Consider the following 19445-nt stretch of genomic DNA (forward strand, 5'->3'; position numbering starts at 1 on the left):
TATTATTTTATGATAGATTAAGCAGATTTTATTTTTTAAGATAGTTGATATTTTATTTTTATTCCTCGTAATATTGTAAGTGTTATGGCTATTTAAAGCCCTTCAATTATAATGAATAATAAGACTCAATTTCAGGAAAATATTTGAGTGTGTGTATCGTGAGATTTTCCCAACAGTGGTATCAGAACTTTATGCTCTGAGTACCGAGAGAGAGAGAAAAAGAGAGAGGAGAGAGTCAAACACCGTGAGAGAAAAAGTGAGTGCTTGATTTTTTTGTGAGAGATGGCAAAGGTATTCAATGGGATGAGTGTGCCACAATTGTCTAAAAATACCAATTACGACAATTGGTCTTTGCAGATGAAGGTTCTTCTTGGATCCCAAGATGTATGGGACATAGTGGAGGACGGATACATTGAACCCACAGATGATGATCATCAGACAGAGAACCAGATTTCTGCATTGAAAAAGACACGAGTGAAAGATAGATCGACTTTGTACTTTCTGTATAATGTAATGGATGAATATGGATTCGAGAAAATAGCTAATGCACAGTCAGCAAAAGAAGCATGGGAAATTCTGAAGGTGGCACACAAAGGAGATACTCGCGTGATGCAGGTCCGAGTACAAGCTCTTAGAAGAGAGTTTGAACATATGGAGATGGATGAAAATGAGGGAGTTGTCGAGTTTATAGCTCAAGTGCAGAAGATGGCCAACCAACTCAGAATGAATGGAGAAGAGGTTTCTCCTAATCGGGGTTGCGAAAAAGATCTTGAGAAATCTGACGGATGATTTTGAAAGTATCGTGGTCACTATTGAACAAACAAATGATTTGTCAACTCTCACTGTGGAGGAGTTAGTTGGGTCATTAAAAGCCCACGAATTGAGGAAGAAAAAGGAAAAGAGGGAACCTGACGATCAAGCACTATAGGTACAGTTTGACTCGAATAAATCTCGGATTACTTAGAGCCGAGATCCTGGTGGCAAAGGACGAGGTGGACGTGGCCGATGTAATGATAATGAAGATCAAACCGGTCAGCAGAATTGGCATGACCGAGGACAAGGAAAAGGTCGAGGAGATCAGTCAAGAGTGGAGTGTTTTAAGTGTGGCAAATGAGTGTAGGTCAACAAAGTGCTACAAATGTGGCAAGTTTGGTCATATTGCAAAGTATTGCCAGACCGAGATAAAGGGGGAGACTAATCTCATTACTGAAGATGTTGAAGAAGAGTGTGGAATCCTGTTGATGGCAAAGAGCTCGGATGCAATGGAGATGGAGAGCCCAATCCCAACAATGGATGAAGTAATCTTAGTAAAGGATGCAACAATTGTGGAGAAGGAAAACCTGGAGAAAGAACTCAAACAAAAGGATGAAGAGATTCAGCGGATAGGGAGACTTCTAGAGGAAGCTAATGAAATTATGAATAAACAGAGGGTTGAGCTTGAGGAGCTGAAGAAGGTGACTCTTGAAAAGGAAGAGAAAGTATCTAGTGTTATTGAACCAGACGAAGAGGAAGATGAAGATGTTGAGAAGAACCCGATGAAGAAGTCGGCAGAGATGGTTGAGAAATCGCCTAAGGTTAGGAACGAGTTGGTTAAGGTTATTGAGAAGTCGAACATAACAAAGTCACTCAAAGCAGTAAAGAGGTCAACCAAGGTAAAAGATAGGAGGGTAATAAGGAAAAAGAAGAACTCAAATTTGATTGAAAGAAGCAAACCCGGAGTAGGATGATGCACATGGAAAGTCAAACTAAAGAAGAAAGAATTTAAGTTTATGGGGAAGTTTGTTGGGATAAACTTAAATTTTAGGGTTTTATTAATAATTTTGTTTAAATATTATTTTATTAGTTTCTGGGTATAATAATATTTAGTTTGATTTGATAGAGATAAAATAAGGATAAGTAGTTATGATTTTCGGTTTATTTAGGTACAATATTATTTTATGACAGATTAAGCAGATTTTATTTTTTAAGATAGTTAGATATTTTATTTTTAAAGATAGTTAGATATTTTATTTTTATTCCTCGTAATATTGTAAGTGTTATGGCTATTTAAAGCCTTTCAATTATAATGAATAATAAAACTCAATTTCAGAAAAATATTTGAGTGTGTATGGTGAGATTTTCGCAACCATATATATATACGTGTCTTTCTCTTTTATAGACACTTGATTCATTCTTAATAATACGTTCCGGTTTTCTCTTCTTTTTTCTGTCAACTATTACAATGAATCACCTTGTTGCTTCTCTTCATGGGTGTGAGTATAAGGGTTGTGCCCTAATCACTGTTGGAGCATATATGTGAACAAATTTAAGTAAAATATATCCTAAACATGATTTTTAGTTAGATAGGAAGTGTCGATTGATCACTAAAATGAAACTTCAATTCTAATTAGAAGACATACATTCATGATATTACATCAAAACTTAGTCACCACACATCCATTTTGGCTCTTATCTATATCCCATGTTTTCTTCTTATTTCTCCATCACATCACATCACCTATTACCTTTCTTACAAGAAACTGGAGTTCGGTACATCGGTCATGCCAACTCCTTTGGTGCCAACCAAGAAAACGTTTCACTTTCGGGAAAAAAGTTTTTCATTTTCTACAGTGTGTTATCTTCAATCTTTGGGTTTTTTCTTTGTTTGTTTCGTGGAACATATGAATAACAGGAATAGAGTTTGGTTTGTAGGTAAGGAAATTAATATAAATAGAGGAAACAAATATAAGAAGAAAAAGATAAAACAATGAGTCTAAAGAGCGAAGTTATATGCAAAAAGTCTCATGATATTATCAACAGCTTTTTAAAATTATTTAAAAGTAAATATAATTAGTATAACGCTTTTAGATGACCTTAAAATAAAATAAAAACTCTTTTTTGATTTTATTATTTTAGTTCTACTTACTTTGCTCACATAGATTAATGAGTATAATATCATTGGTTAATTAAGAAATATTAATTATTATTCCTTTTGTTTCCTAAAATTTAAAGTTGATGTTTTTAGTCTATTAAATTTAAGATTGTATTCACTTTTCTAAAAATATTCTTAAGTAAAATATAAAACTGTTTCTCTCCTTTTATATTCAAATTTGAAAATAATTTTATTTTGGTTTGTTTGTGAAACTTCTATTTCCAAGGGGAAACAAAGTTTGAATTCTACTATAAATAATATCATGTGGTCACATACCACGCAATCATAGTAAAGTAATAAATAAATAGTTTAAATATTTGGACAATCCCGAATATGTTATAACTTAATCTTAGCTTTTAATTTTGTATCAATTTTGTCGCTAAATTTATTAAGATGTATTAATTAAGTATTTTTTGTTGATCTTGTTTAAATTATTAATATTGATATTTTTTTGTTTTATATATATTAACAAAAACTCTTACATGTAATTGAAAATAAAAAACATGAAATATAATAAAAACAAATTCCTCTTGTTAAATTTTTGATGAATCAAACTTGTTCCTCACTTTATCATTGTCACAAATATATTAGTTTTAATCATAAAAAAGACGATAATCCAAAAAGATTTTAAAGAAGGTTAGACATATAAAAAGCAAAAAAATAATAAGTTTTGTAAATAATTAAGATTTCATTTATAAACTCGACATGAACTAAAATTGTAACATATTTACAATAATTTTTGCTAACTATAAAACAGAGTCTTACATAAAAATAAAAATAAAAATAAAAATATAATTATTATAAGTTTAAAATAAATTATTAAAAGAATAACATTTCATCATTTGAATTTTTTATTCATAGATCACTTCTCTCCTATGCACTTCTTCAACATCTCTTTCTTATTCATTTTTCTGTGATTTTATTTTTCTCTTTTGGTTTGTACGTAGCAAGTGTGTGGGGTTTGGGTTTGGAAAAGGACGACAGCAGAAGAAAAGAAGAGAAAGAAAGAGAAAAGAAAAACACATATATATGGGTTGAAGATTATTTTAGTTAATGTATCTGAACTCTTAAAATTATTAAAACATATAATTATTTGTATCATCAATATTATGAAACATAACTATTTACATTTGATATTTTAGAATGTATCAAAAGGCGCATTTCTTTACCTTTTCAGTGTTGTTTTTAATTAAAATACCAATTTTATTTTAATAATTTGGATGTTGAAACTTGTATTAGAAATATTAATGTAATGCTAATTAAACATTAAAAGATTACTTAAATTACTCAGAATTTGGGAAATTATAAGAGTATTATATCTACTATTATGAGAACAAAGTTTTTAATATATGGATACAATCAATAAGAAAAGTTTCAAAATTTGTTTGACATTTAATGATCATAATGTCATCTAATTTTTAAATAGATATACGTATATTTGGAAGCTAAAATTATGAAATTTGGTATGTTAGGTTAGAAGCTAAAATTATGAAATTGAACTCCTTATGTTGCATTGATTGACTGTTGGTGAGAATTTCTCTATGAGATATCAAATTGATCAAAGTGGTGTTTCTTGTGATGAAATAGAGTGATATTGTATTCAAATGAAACATAATAAGTGGTAAATAACTTAGGAATAGTCAAATTGATCAATCAAATCTCATAGAGAAACTCAACTTTTATGGTTGAGTGTTGGATACCCTTGTAGTGTTGTAGGACGTCAACCAAACATTGCCTCACTGTCTCAATTGCATTGGCACTAGTAAAAATTATGCTTTTTAACTCGTCCAATAGACTTTGGTTTAAGGAAAACCGAAGGTTATGCGAGAGCGGTGGCAATTTTGTAGTTTTGATGAATTTATATGCCTCGGTTTATTAAGGACCAAAGCATATAAACTGTGTTTTGGGCTATTAACTCGGTTAAAGGTGGAACCGAGACTGTATTTTGGCGTATTGACTCGGTTAAAGGTAGAACCGAGGCCTATTACCCCGGTCAAATCAGTCACACCACACCTGACATACTCTCATCTTTGCTTTTTCATTTTACACGAAATGGTTCTTTCCTCTAGCACTCTCATCTCCCCTTTTTCATTTTCATCTGGCAGAAACAAAGAGGGCGCGATCTCTCTTGTTCTCTCCCACTTGACAGCCACGGTGCGAGGACGAGACGCGATGGTGGTCAGCGTCGAAAGCGGAGGGGAGGCGCAATGGTGGTCGGCGTCGAAAGCGGAGGGGAGGCACGATGGTGGCCAGCGTCGAAAGCGGAGGGGAGGCGCGATGGTGGAGACGAGTACCACGGTGGCGGTGATGGGAGGCTCGTCGATCTAAGGCGTTTGGCGAGCAGAGAAGATGGTGCCTTGGAGATGATGGGAGGTTCACCGATCTAAGAGTTGAACGGAGTTCCTTGGCGAGGTGGCGGTGAGGTCAGGCGAGGTCGCGGCGAGGGCGTCCTGCAGCGGTGTCGTTGGCGAGCAACGAAGAGGTGGCGGCGAGGCGTCCTGCAGTGGTGGCGAGCAACCTCCCTTCTTCCCCAAATCTTTTCTTCTTCCCTAAATGCTCATTGTATCAAAATCCATACTTTTTTTTCTTTGTTGTTTTGGGAGCAATTTTGTTAAGGTTGGTGTAGTTGATTTTTCTATGTTATTTTGATATTTGGTTCTATGTTCTGAGATTTGGTTCTGTGAAAGGGAAAAAAATTCAATAACCCTTTACTATTCTGATATTTGGTTCTGTATATCTTCTGTATATCTTCTGAGATTTGGTTCTGTGAAAAGGGAAAAAAATTCAATAACCCTGTGCAACGAAGAGGGAGAAGTGGATTGTTTTGAAAAAGAAAACATGCAATTGCCTCGGTTATCTAAGAACCGAGGCATCATCCTGTCTCTTTTTAACCCGGTTCAGAACCGAGGCATAAAGCCACCCTCTTTTACATCGTTTGAATATGACTCGGTTGCAGAACCGAGTCCTATAAACAAAATTAACCGATGCCATTTCCTTATCCTGTACTAGTGTGGGTGAAACTTTAATACCGATGGGTGCAAAAGAGATAGTGAGTTCATTGTTTTGTTAGTGTTGGGCATCACCTAGTGACAGTTGAGCACAATTTAAGACCCTCTGTTTGGTTTGCATTAAGCAGAATTCTAGGCGCACTGAGCGAAAATCCTTTGATTCTTAACTTCGATTAGTGTTTTAATATGGTTATATTAGTTGTATACAAGTGAATAACTTTTTAAGATGTATTTGAAAGTGTACGAATGCATGTCTTGAGAATGAAGGGATTCATAAGGAATGAATCCTAGTTTGTGGCAATTCCAGTAGGTTTATTGAATTGAGATTCATGGTTTATTCTGTTAGAATTCCTATTGTGAATCTAAGTTTTAGATTGGGTAGAAATGAGAAAGTGGAGCAGAATATAATGGTGAAGACTCATTAACCCCCTTAAGGTTTTGGGTTGAGAGTAGTGCTGGTTGGACTCATATCTCATTGGTGTTGTATCTTCCCAATAAATCTTATATATTTTCATAATTTTATCTTAAGTTTTAAGGAGGACTGTAAAGACATATTAAATGTTTATGTTGTTATTTATGGTTTAATATTTAATTTGTAATAATTCATTTAGTAGTGTAAATATGTTAAATTAAGATATTTTCAAATAATGTTTAGTAGAACATAGAAGATGAAGTATTATTTCAGGACCAATTTGATTCATTATATTGTTTGAATTCTTGTCAGTGATTATTGTCATGCCATTAAGAAAAACATTTACAATATAATGAAAATTATGTATGAGATTAATCTCTCTTTTATTGAATATACATATATGGTCCTCTATTTATAATAGAATAAATATGAACTAACCCAAAATACAAATAAAAACTAACAACAAACTAACTAAAGATAAAAAATAAATATAAACATAATATATCTAACATTCATCCTCAAGCAAGCTTCTGTATACAAATGGTATGTACCAAGTTTGCTGCTAATATAATCAATAGACTTAGTGAAAATATCTATTCTACACTCGAATGACACCAAATTGTTAGTGATTTGCGAAGACGACATAGAAGACGAAATATCAACCCAAAAGACTCTCCTGAGCAACAAATCTGGAAGGTTGCTCTATGTAAATCTTTTCTTACGAATAGTCGTTAAGGAATACATTGTTGACATCAGTGGATAAAGAAGTCATTGTTGAAGAGTCATCACATTTATAAATAAACTAACAAAAGTCATCATTGCCACGAAAAAAAAACATATATAGATAAGTCAAACACAATGGTTATAGAAGAGAGATCAGAAGAGACATCAGTGGAAGAAGAAATTAATGAACATGAGAGAGAAACCTTAAAATCTCAAGATTCTCCAATCAAAGCACCTGAAAAGGAAAAAGAGCAACTTCAATACTCTGAATAGCTGCCTGAGAGGAGACATGTCATGCGACAAAACTTGAGAGAGGAAAAAGAGTGACCTCGACGTTCTAAATCGCAGCCAAAGAGGAAACAAGACGTGTCACACATATGATGGAAAATAGAGCAGATCCACAACTTCAAAAGACACTAAAAGAGCGTAAAAGCTCTGATGAAGGTGTCGTTGATGGCACAGTGGTCGCCTAGGTGTGATTGTCGGTCGAAACTGAAACTCTGATAATGATAGTGGTAGAAGACAGTGGTAGACGATAGTACCAATAGATAACACCATCATCAGCAACGACGGTGTAATTACATAGGCAAAATAAAAATCCTCAAATACCTTGTTGAATATAATGAAAATTATTTATAAGATTAATCTCCTTTTTCTTAAATATACACATAGAATCATTTATTTGTATTAAAAGAAATAAGACTAAGTTCAAAATACAAATAAGAAATAATAACAAATTAACTAAAATAAAAGATAAAGATAAACATAATATAATATGTCTAACTATCTCCATCCCAACAACAAAGCAAATAAACCAACAACCATAGCACTAAAAGAACTGATCTGCATCAAAGTGAAAGTGAGTGTCGGAAAGAACAGATGCCAGCCCACCAAAATCCATGTCCAGATTTTGAATGTCTGCACATGAATATGCATTATCTGCACTGTTATCAAATTCCTTCCTTGAGGGCATAATGGTAGAGTTGAATGGTTCAGATTCCTTCCAATATTCTAACCACATGCTAGAATCTAATAACTTGTGATCAGTAAGATCACTTGATGTGTAAGTTTCTTTGGGAAAAACTGGTTTTATAGCTAAGTTTGGTGAGCTAATGAGATCATCCTTTACATTGGAGCTACGATCAGAATGCAGAAGATGTGATTCTCCAGTGGAAAAATCTGTGGTTTTGTGTGTAACTTTAGGAATGTCATAGCATGTGTGAAGACCGATGTACGTAATTCGATACGTACGTGGATTGTCTTGTTCCAGTTGCACCTGTCTGGTCGCTTTACAACCTTGATCATGCTTGTGACTGCACCTGAAGTAACTCCTATATACAAAATTATTCAAAATGAATAGTTTGTATTGAACTTGAAAGACACCAAAGAAAAATTAAAAGAAGTATATAAAGATGAAAGTGTGAAGACTCAGAAGCAAATATATAAAATAAAACCTCAAATAAGAAGGTATATCTTTATTGCGGGATCATGTTTTGGAATACTATATCAGAAATATTATAAATCTTTCCATAGAAAAATATAAAAATAAGATCATAAAAAAATATATACCTTGGAAATTCATAATTCAGGATTCCTTTTTGTCCATACTTCCTCCATGCATACTTATCATCAGTGGTGCAAGACAGTACGATCTTTCTCGGTGCACCCTTGCTGCAAAACAACAACAAACCAGAAGCATTTTAATATAAAGAACATAACACATGTTTTCCACATATATAAAATAAACAAAAAAAGGAACATAGCATACTGCAACATATCTAGAATCTGTAAAATGCATCTCTGAAAAATAACAAGGAGTTATATGAACCCTCTTGGATCTGACCATCAACTAACAGAAATCATCATGTTAAATATATAACAAAGTCATAAAATCCAACATATACATAAGTTAGAACCTCGGAAAATTCAACATCTATTCTTAAAACTTTAATGAACGTTAAACATGACACTCTGTGTATGTCCGTACTACCGTACACATCCCAAATCCTCAAACCTTCTCTCTCAGGAAACAAATTTCTCAGACCAAAGAAGGGTATGTTGTTTGAACTGTAAAACATGTGTCAGTGATTAAGAAAAGCAACATAAGAGAAAATGTGAAGTCAACCATCTATTGTAGCGACCTCTCCCACCCTTTTGGGATCTCTTCTCACTGCAATGTCCAGACGTCGGATCATTGCCGGAAGCGGTCACCGGCGAGCTATATTCGGTAGGATTCAGAAGATTCCGATGAGGCAGCCCATCTGCTGAACTGGGTTGTGAAGAAGAAGAGCAAATAATAGAAAGAGATTGTGTGAAAGATGTGAGGACACTGGCCAGGAGTTGGTGATAAGAGAGAAAGGGTTCACTCCCAGAGGGTTTCTGAAGCAGAATCTTTAGCTCAATAGCTGCTTTTTTACCCTTACTAATTTCTTCCATTATCTCTCTCTTCTTCTCTGCTGAGACACTCTCAGTTTCAGCACAAACCATGTTATTCATGTTCAGTAAGCGTACTGGTTTGGTTTTTCTTTGAATTTCTTTGGAAGAGGCTATGGAAGAAGAACAAAAAGGAAAGAGTAGTGAGGAGAAAACTGAATGAACTTTCTGAAATTGAGAATCGTGATAATCTGCTTATACTTCTTAACCTTTTATACATACAAATAAGTTTAAAATTATAGTTGACTAAGTTTATATTTTTAGTGGACTTTAAACGAGATACTTAAATTTCAATTAAGCCTTATAAATAATATAAATATACTATTTTTAAAATTATTTATTAGAACATAAATTCACTCTCCCATTAAGATATTTTTTGAAATAAAAAGTAATTATGTTTGAGAATATATTTTAAATATATATATATATATATATATATATATATATATATGAATTTAAGAAGACTAAAAGAAAAGTTGTATAAAAATTATTGAATTGATTATCCGTAGGGATTATTCTCAGAAAATTGATTTTCGTATAAATAGAAAATAAACAAATGTTTACAATAACTCATACTTAATTAACATAATTCTATGAAAAAAAAGGAATCTAATTCAAATACAGTCCTGGTAATTTTATTCGTGAGATTTTTCAAATTTTGATTTTGGTGTTGTCTTTAAAAGAATTATGGGTGTTCATAATTAATCTTCTTAGTGTAATTTTTTCAACTTTCGTTTTAAAGTTAGAATATTTAAGTACGTGTTATATAAAATTAATTGGGATTATAAGCACTTTACAACTTTATTTACAGTTTTCAGTCCGGAAAGTGATACCAGAAATCTTATCTGAAATAAACAGCTTCAATTATATTCTACGGATGAAAGCGACATCTCTATAGTTTATTATTTAAGTCATATAAGAAATTACGTAAATTACTAAGGTCGATTTTCTTTTTAAATAATATTATGCTTTAATTATTTTAAATTTATGAAACATGGTATTTGATTATCTGAACTCAATTTAATTAATAGGCTAGATATGTTTTAAACATCTAAATTTTAATATAAAATTAAAATTCCTTCCTAAAAATTGAAATTAAATTAAAAAATTATATTTAAAACAAGATATGGAGGCTTTTAACAGACGCTAATTCTAATTTTAAATAAACTAAAAACATAATAATTCTATTAATATTTATATTCTTATAAATAAATTTAGTTTCCAGCTAAAGACTCATTCTTTTACGCGTTCAGTGTTTCGAAGGTCTTATCATGTTATTAACAATAATTTTACCTTCATAATATTATCTATTAAAAACTTGCATTATATGTTACTAAAAATTAACTAAATAAAAATCTCATTAATAATAAAAAACTAAACTGAATATAACTTGTCCTCTTTTATTAGAAAATGATATTTTAGGAGTGTTTGATAGTTTAAAACAGTGAAACTCATATTTTAATATTAAATGGTTTATTTATAAATAATTTTGTTATAAGCGAGTTTTATTATTTTAAAACTTATCATCTCTATAGAAATCACTTTTCTAGTTTCAGCTTCTTTGTGCTCTTCGCTCTTTAATCGAGTCAATGTATGGAAGTTTTCATTGCATGTGTGTCTTTTTCTGTTCTTTGAGCTTCTTGGTAAATCTAAAGTTCTAAGGACCTTTTATTTTTTCAAATTGGTGATTCATAGGTGTTACTAGAAATTTATTGTGTGAGAAGTAATCGGGGTATTCTTAGAGCTTTGTATCATCAGTGTAAGGTAAGAGAAGCTAGTTTTACTTAATTTGTTTGATAGACGAGTTCTAGTTAATGTTTGTATGGGGAATTATTGAGTGAATTGTGAAATTGTTTTTGGATTGAGAAATTTAGTATGTTGAGTTGTTTGTATATGTTATGTATTATGTGAAAACTGACGAATGATGAGGTGAAGTGTGATTTCTGATGTAAATGTTATGTGTTATCAAACTATCATAAGTCTTTGTTTTGTATTCAGCAAAAGAAATAGGTAGTTTTTAGGCTAGAAAAGGGGTTTTGATAGGTGAAAAGTTAAGTGAAAGGTTATTTTGGTTAAATTGTGTTATAACAACAAAATTCTAATGTAGAACTGGTTGGTCATCTTTTGGAGGTGTCTTTTGGTTTTTAGTTCATTTTAGGAGTTTTCATTAGGAGTATTTTGATTTAGAAGGTCTGGACATAATGTGAGATTTTGAGGGCTGTTATTATATATTAAAACTTGTGTAAGTTGTTAGTTGCAGATATTTGATGTTGAAAGGTATAGAATGAAGTTTGATTGGTGTTAAGTTGTTAAGTGAGGTTGAGATCACTAATTTAAGTTAGGAAGATGTTTTTCAATGTTTCTCTGGGTATAGAAGGTCATAAGAATCAATAGAATGTGGGGAGAAAATGTCCAAGTTGGGATTTGATGTATATTTATGAAAGGTTAGTAACTGCTCCCAACATTTTCACTACTCATAAAAAAATCCACAATCTCCTTGTACACTTCTCTGTTTTCAATTTCATACTTCCTAAAGTAAATCCATGGAAAAATCTGTTCTCAATTTCACACTTCTTAAAATAAATCCACAAGTTGTGAAAAATGCCACAACTCAATTGTTGAACTTGCTGATTTTCAATTTATTTTTCTTGAAATAAATCCACATGTGAAATTTTTCACAACTAAGTTGTGAAACTCTTTGATTTCAACTCTGCGTCTTGGACATCAATTGTTTACTATTTTACTATTAATTTTATTTTTATCAGTATAAATTATTTTATTAATTATTTCATCTTTCAAATTTTATAATTATTTTTTATAAATTTAATAACATTTTTTTATTTTTAATAATAATTTAAAAATTAATTTTTATTATTAAAATAAAAAGTATATATATATATATATATATATATATTACAATGTTTTGGATGTATTACAATGAGCAGGAACTATTTTGTCAATGACTAGGAACTGTTTTGGATGTATTACAATGTTTTGGATATATTACAATTTCCTTCTTTGACGTCTTATATAGAACGATACAGGAGGGTGGACGACCAGACCTAACGGTCTTGAACACGGACGTAGTTGGACGAGCGGTAGACAAGGGAGGACATCTTATATAGAACGATACAGGAGGGTGGACGACCAGACCGAACGGTCTTGAACACGATCGTAGTTGGACGAGCGCTACACAAGGGAGGACGACCAGACCGAACGGTCTTGAGCACGGACGTAGTTGGACGAGCGCTACACAAGGGAGGACGACCAGACTGAACGGTCTTCAGCACGGAGGTTGTTGGAAGAGCGATGCAGGAGGGTGGACGACCAGACCGAACGGTCTTGACCACGGACATAGTTGGACGAGCGGTACATGAGGGAGGACGACCACACCGAATGGTCTTCAGCACGGACGTAGTTGGACGAGCGCTACACAAGGGAGGACGACCAGACCGAACAGTCTTCAACACGGACGTAGTTGGACGAGCGGTACACGAGGGAGGACGACTAAACCGAACGCTAGGGAACAGAAACCTAGTTGGACGAGCGATAGACACGGTAGGATGACCGGACCGAGCGTTAATTATTATGTAACATTGTTGTGAATAAAATAAGCATTAAACAATTTTCAAAAGGCCTTAAAACCTGCTACATTAAACCAAAACCTCAATTTATTATGTTTATCACTTCAGTAACACAACTTCATTCCTTCACATCTAGTCATATACATAAACAGTTCCATCCTAACAAAACCGAAAAACTCGGCTAATTTCTTCCTAAGAATACGATCAACACTATTACATTATGGATTTATAATCCATATTGAAATTACAATAATATTAAGTACAAAAATCAAAATAACCAATCCTGTCAACACCTTCATCCATTTCTCCACAATGTTGACAGATTTAATCAAATCACTCATCATCTTCGATCCACCTCCCATTTCTCCTGTCTTTGACAAAGACTCATGTTTTTCTTCCCACTTCACATTCGTATAGCTTTTGTCATTACCGTCTTCACAACACCATTTGAAGAAATTGCAACCACCTTCATGTCCAGTCTGTGAAAAAAATAACAATTAAAACGACTTTCCACTCAAACAAAACACTACTTCTACACGTTCTTACCTTGTACTTAGGGCAGCTCCAGAATTGCTTCCCTCTGTTCTTAGCAGTTCTAGCTGTTCTTACCATTGTTTTCTCTCCACAGAGGCAAAGGGGTGATACACCATCAATGGTAGATACTCCAGCACCACGAAAAACGACATCACAGTTTTCATTCCGCCACCCATTGCATGTCGAAGATGAACAAGAATGCGACTTCTGCACTTCATTATCCATCACTTCGAATCGAACAAACAACGCGCACCCTCCCACTTCCAACTACAAACACTAACCTTCCTTGAGATTAACCTCCACTGACCACGTGCTTCAGCTTCTTGCTTCCAACAACAAAAGGACCCACACCTGATTTTTGGATCGAACTTAGGATCGCGATTTTTGGCCTCTCACGCGAACCCTAATATTAAAAACGTGCACCCTCCCACTTCCAACTACATAATCTTCACCCACGAACACCGGCGCTTCGAATTGAAGAAAGAATGGGATTTTTTCCCTCACGCGAACCCTAATAGTAAGAACCCCCAATTTGTTTCCCAATCTCAATTGCATTTCTCAATTAAAGGGGTTGTCCTTTAATTTTTTCAAATTTCCTAATATGCCCTTACCCAAAACTGAATAAACATAAGTGCATACCAATTATTTAATACAAAAATCGTTTTAAATGCCACGTCTGATTAGTAACTGCACTCAACCATGCCACGTAACCAATACCGTAACGGCCGTTTGTCCAAATTAACGGCAGGCTTGTAACTGATTCAATTTTACAAAAAAAAGGACTCAATTGATACGCCGAAAATGAAGAGGACCTATTTGAAATTCATGACCAAAATAGAGACCTACGGAGACATTAAACCTATATATATACACACACGCGCACAAACGTCTAAACTTATATGTTTTTATTTGTATATAAAAAAATAAAATACTTAAACAAATAAATATAATAAATAACTGATGTTTTAAAACTTGTTTGAGATTTTATTTTTATAAATAAATTATATTTAAATTTGTAATTCACGTAATATATTTTTATTGTTTCTCGTATGAGAAAATATTTTATAATTTTTTGCAATTACAAAATAAAATAAATTAAAAATGACAAAATAATTACGTGTTGGTCTCTAAATAATAATTGATATGTGTGAATATTTAATATTTATAAATAAAAGGTAATAAATATTTTAATATGTTTTGTTGATAAACAGTATAAATATTATATTATTCATGTTCGTATGTATTTGTTATTAAAAAAGTAAAGATAAAAATGTAATTATTAAGTTAAATTTAATTAAATTAAAATTAGTTTATATTTTATCATATTAAATTTAATTAAAATTAAAATTAAATTTATATTATATTATATATATTTATTTTTTAAATTTAATAAAATTTTATTTTAAAAATTTATAAAATATATCTTTTTAAATATTTACAAATACCTTCTAATTTTAAAATTCTCGTAAATATCTTTTAAACTGATACCATATATATAAATAGTGGAAGTAGTCCCACCATTAAAGAGAGTACAGTATTGACTGCAATGTGGGGTAAAGGATGACTAGTGTTAGTGACTGACAGGTGACGTCAGTGTTCTGTTTTTTTGTCCAAAACAAAAGTCAATAATACTACAAACGAGTAAATTGTATGAGAAATTAATGATATAAAGTTTTTTTTGTTGAATTTGGATAAGGATGAGTTGATAATAAATTTATTGAACAATGTTAACACCTTTTTAATTGCTATTATAATGATATTTGTTATATCCAACTTTTTTATTATTGTATGTTAGTCCTTAAAAAAAAGAGTAATTGTTAAAACTTTTTCATTAGACCATTATTAGAGTGTTTATTTTTTTCTTGAAATGGTATTAAATATCAATTCAGTAAAATTTATCTTATATATTTTTAGATTTCTTGAATATGGGAGAACGATTATACAAATACAATAAATGAAAGTTCTGTAGGTTAGATAAGGATAAATAGATAAGGATAAATGAAAGGTATGTATGATAGATAAGGATAAATTAACTACTTTATACTTCTCTGGCAAGGAATTAATTACCATATATAACTTTATATTTATTTCTTAAAAAAACTATAAACAAACATCTAAAAGAAAAGACCAAGTATTTCTTCTGCTAAAAAAATTAATTTTTTTGTCTACAAAGCTCAAACAAACTCATCTTAAATTTGACGCACAAGGTTATTATTTTAAGTTAATTATTACAATAGTTAATATAGAAAGTTTGTTGGTTTAATTGCTTCCTTTGTCCTCAGTTTGGTTGAATTGTGTAAGACCCATAAAAAAAAAAATAAATAAATATATATATATATATATATATATATATATATATATATATATTTATAGTAGTAAATTTTAGTATTTTATTAGTAATAATAATTTTAATGGATATAAAATTGTAAATTTTGGATATAAAATTATAGTAATTTTAGAAGGAAAGGTTCAAATTTTTGGTAACTTATTTAGTAAAATTTTTTTAATGGAATAGTAAAAAGTAAATAGTAAATAGTAAAAAGTAAATAGTAAAAATAAATTTTCAGCATTAAGATTCCTTAGCATGGAAGAAAGTAGTAGGTAGAAATTAGGATCAGATTTGGTGAGAAAATGATTGAAATATTATTTTTAAATAATATTAAAATAATAAATAATATTAAAATATTAATGAATAGTAAATTTTTTTTTACTATAAATAGCCATGGGAGGGAAGGGTATTTTGCACTAAGAAAAGAGGAATCAAGTGAGAGCTTGAGAAATAGAGAAGAAAGAGTTAGGGAGAAATTTTTAGTTGCAAGAAGAGTAGAGGTTCTGAAGGGTTTCGGGGAAACAAATTCGGAGCAGGAGATTAAGTCTGGAATAGAGGTAAGGGGAGCTAATCTTTCTTGTATATGATTTTTATCCATGTTATGATAATGAATATGAGTTATGAGTATGTTAAAATTTTGGTAATGGTAGTTATCTATTCACTTATATAAATTTAGTTTTCATGATTATAATTTTCTTATTTTCAAGTTAGTATGGTAAAAATTTTCTTTTAATTATTTTGACCGTTGGATTTAGCTAAAATTTTAATATATGAATCTTAAGACCTATTTCTTCACTTTGACCGTTGGGATTTGTAATTAGAAGTCTGTACTTAGAGAAATAAATCCTGCATGTTTGAGTAAATTAATTACCCCTGTAGATCTATTACTGAGTCATCTCGGTAAAATATATATTACGACTTATTTGACCGATAGATCAACTTGAAAATTTTATATATGATTCCTAAGATATATTAATACACTTTGACCGATCGGATTATAAATTGAAAGTCTATGTTTGGAGAAAATAATTTTTAAGTTTTGAAAAATATGATGAACACTATATTTCTGTTCTTAAGTTATTATGGTAAACATTTCATATATATTTTATTTACCGTTAGATTGAGCCCAAAATTTAGTATGTAATTCATAAGACATATTAAGTCATTTTGACCGTTCAGATTTGTAATTAAATGTTTGTGCTTAGGGAAATTAGTTCCGCATTTTGAGTATAATTGAAAACCACTTAAAATTCTGCACCTAAGTTACCTCGGTAAAACCTCAATATCTATCTAGTTAACCGTTGGATCAACCTGAAATTTTAATATATAGTTTATAACAAATAGTGAATTATTGTGATCATTCAGATTTGAAATCGGAGTTACAGATTTATAGATATTAATTTCGTATCTTCTCAGAGATCTCAATATTGCTTAAATTTCTATTTTTGATATCTATATTAAATTTCGGTGTTAATATTATATGCTGTTGTTTTAAATCTGTAAATAAGAAATTTGTTAAAAACTATTTGAGGAACACTTTGGCTAAGGAAAGACTTGGTACTTAAGTTGTCCATTGTGACGCACCTCTCTTTCCTAGAAGTCTACTCGACAAGTTTTTAACTTAAATCCTATTGAACAGATTTTGGACTGTTAAATTATTGTGTAATATATCTTGTTGGACTATATTCAGTTTGTATGATTTCTGAAATAATTGGATTTTATTAGATTTGAATTTATGCATCTGAACATGATTGTGAATTATAATAATGTGATTTATGTGGAAAGTATGTGAATGTATGTGATATAGTCAATTTGTATGACTTTTGGGATTGATGGACGTGATGCATATTGGTGTATGCATTCTGATTTGATGTTCGATGCATATTGGTGTATGCATGATGCATATTGGTGTATGCATGATGCATATTGGTGTATGCATGATGCATATTGGTGTATGCATTCTGATTTGGTGTTGATGCATATTGGTGTATGCATTGATGTATATTGGTGTATGCATTCTGATTTGGTGTTTGATATATATTGATGCATGCAATGTGGTTTAGTGTGTAACTCATATTTGTTTATGTAATTTGATCTGGTATAGTGAGCATAGTATGGTTTGATATCGAGGTATGTTTATTGTATTGAATTGTTAGCTCACCCTTACATGTGTGTGCATGTGAATGCGATGATCGTATAATGCGTGATATTATACGGGAGCAGATGAAGGAATGTCGTCTGAAGCAATACCAATGAAGAAAGAGATCGAAGATAAGTTAGAAGGATTCAAGTTATACTTAGGAGTTTATAGTTGAAATCTGAGTTTAAAATATGTATATCAACTGTGAATTTTTAAGTGTGAGATTACGGGATGTTACCGTAAATGTAATAATATGAATTATCCAATGTGAGATATTGGGATGTTACATTAATGGTATCAGAGCAGTTCGTCCTTAGGATGACCTCTGTGTTGTGGGTCTTCCGTGTCTTCTCTGTGAAGAATTGAGTCTAAATGGTATAATTTACCATTTCCTCCAAATCTAGGTAGTAGAGTATTGTGTCTAACTACTCATGACTTTTACCATAGATGATTTTCCTTTCTTAATTCTGAGGGTTTGAGGAAAGATATTAGAATTAGTTAAAGCCTTGATAGGAAAATATAATACTAGAGTTTAAGTTTCAAAGGATGAGTGAAGATGTTGGTGTTTAGAAGTAAAATTTTTAGAAGTTTCTAGAACAAAAATTTATAGATCAGATATCTTACGTTTCACAAAAAGGAGTTGAGTTCAAAGGCTAGATTTAGAGAAGCTTTGGATAAGCATGAATGTAGCAAGGTTTGAGAAATCAGTTTGGTTTAGTATATCAATAACGTTAAAAGTCAGAAGAGAAGGAAGTGTTGATGAGAAACGGAATGACATTGTGTGAGATTGGTAACATGGATTGATGTATCAGTGATGATTGGAATCTGAAGAAAGAAAATGGTGGAAGATTTGAAGAGAAAGTTTAAAAAAAAAAAAAAAAAAGGATAGGAATACTGAAGTAGATTAAGAATAAATCAAATATTAGACGAAGAAGAGTAGATGAGAAGTTATATAAGGAATAAAGAGGATTGAGAGAAAGTTTAATAGGAGGAGAAATTTATAAGTTAAGAGGACACGAGATCTTTTATTGGAAGGATTTTAAGCTAAATGGATGATTAAAAGGAGATGGTTAGATTTTTGTAGTAAATGTATTAGAGATAAGATTTGAGAGTATGTGATTGTGGTATGAGGAGTAGTGGAGAAAATCCAGGTACGAAAGTTTTGGCTTTCGACTTATGCAAATATTTGGTATTTTTATGATAGGATTAAAATGTCATGATTTATGGTTGTAAATTTTATTGATTTTGGAATATTAAAGTTAGTAGAGGTAGTGTAGGTTGAATTGATATTATTATGAACATGACAAGATAAGGAAGAAGAAGAGTTTGGAAATAGATAAAAAGGAGGGTTGCAATGTGATTAGGGAATTT

At 31.4% G+C, this 19445-nt stretch overlaps 3 protein-coding genes across 3 annotated transcripts; 1 reads left to right on the plus strand and 2 right to left on the minus strand.

The window, feature by feature from the left end:
• Positions 1-282: 282 nt before the first annotated feature.
• Positions 283-789, plus strand: LOC148193498 (uncharacterized). Its single transcript, XM_088099436.1, has one exon. It carries the CDS (start codon positions 283-285, stop codon positions 787-789), a length of 507 nt encoding a protein of 168 aa, XP_087955562.1.
• A 6862-nt stretch (positions 790-7651) lies between these two features.
• On the minus strand, positions 7652-9666 carry LOC124835536 (putative WRKY transcription factor 70). Its single transcript, XM_047310475.2, has 3 exons — positions 9180-9666; positions 8624-8725; positions 7652-8385 (listed from the first exon to the last, which is right to left on the minus strand). The coding sequence occupies exons 1-3, from the start codon at positions 9548-9550 to the stop codon at positions 7884-7886; spliced, it is 975 nt and encodes a 324-aa protein (XP_047166431.1). The 5' UTR covers positions 9551-9666; the 3' UTR covers positions 7652-7883.
• Positions 9667-13289: 3623 nt separating this feature from the next.
• On the minus strand, positions 13290-13830 carry LOC148193499 (uncharacterized). The gene is made up of 2 exons (XM_088098653.1): positions 13618-13830; positions 13290-13550 (listed from the first exon to the last, which is right to left on the minus strand). Exons 1-2 carry the CDS (start codon positions 13828-13830, stop codon positions 13290-13292), a joined length of 474 nt encoding a protein of 157 aa, XP_087954779.1.
• Between the last annotated feature and the right edge of the window lie 5615 nt (positions 13831-19445).

The sequence above is a fragment of the Vigna umbellata genome, chromosome 9, assembly GCF_029865625.1.
Source record: "Vigna umbellata cultivar VRB3 chromosome 9, Vumbellata_1.0, whole genome shotgun sequence".
NCBI lineage: Eukaryota > Viridiplantae > Streptophyta > Magnoliopsida > Fabales > Fabaceae > Vigna > Vigna umbellata.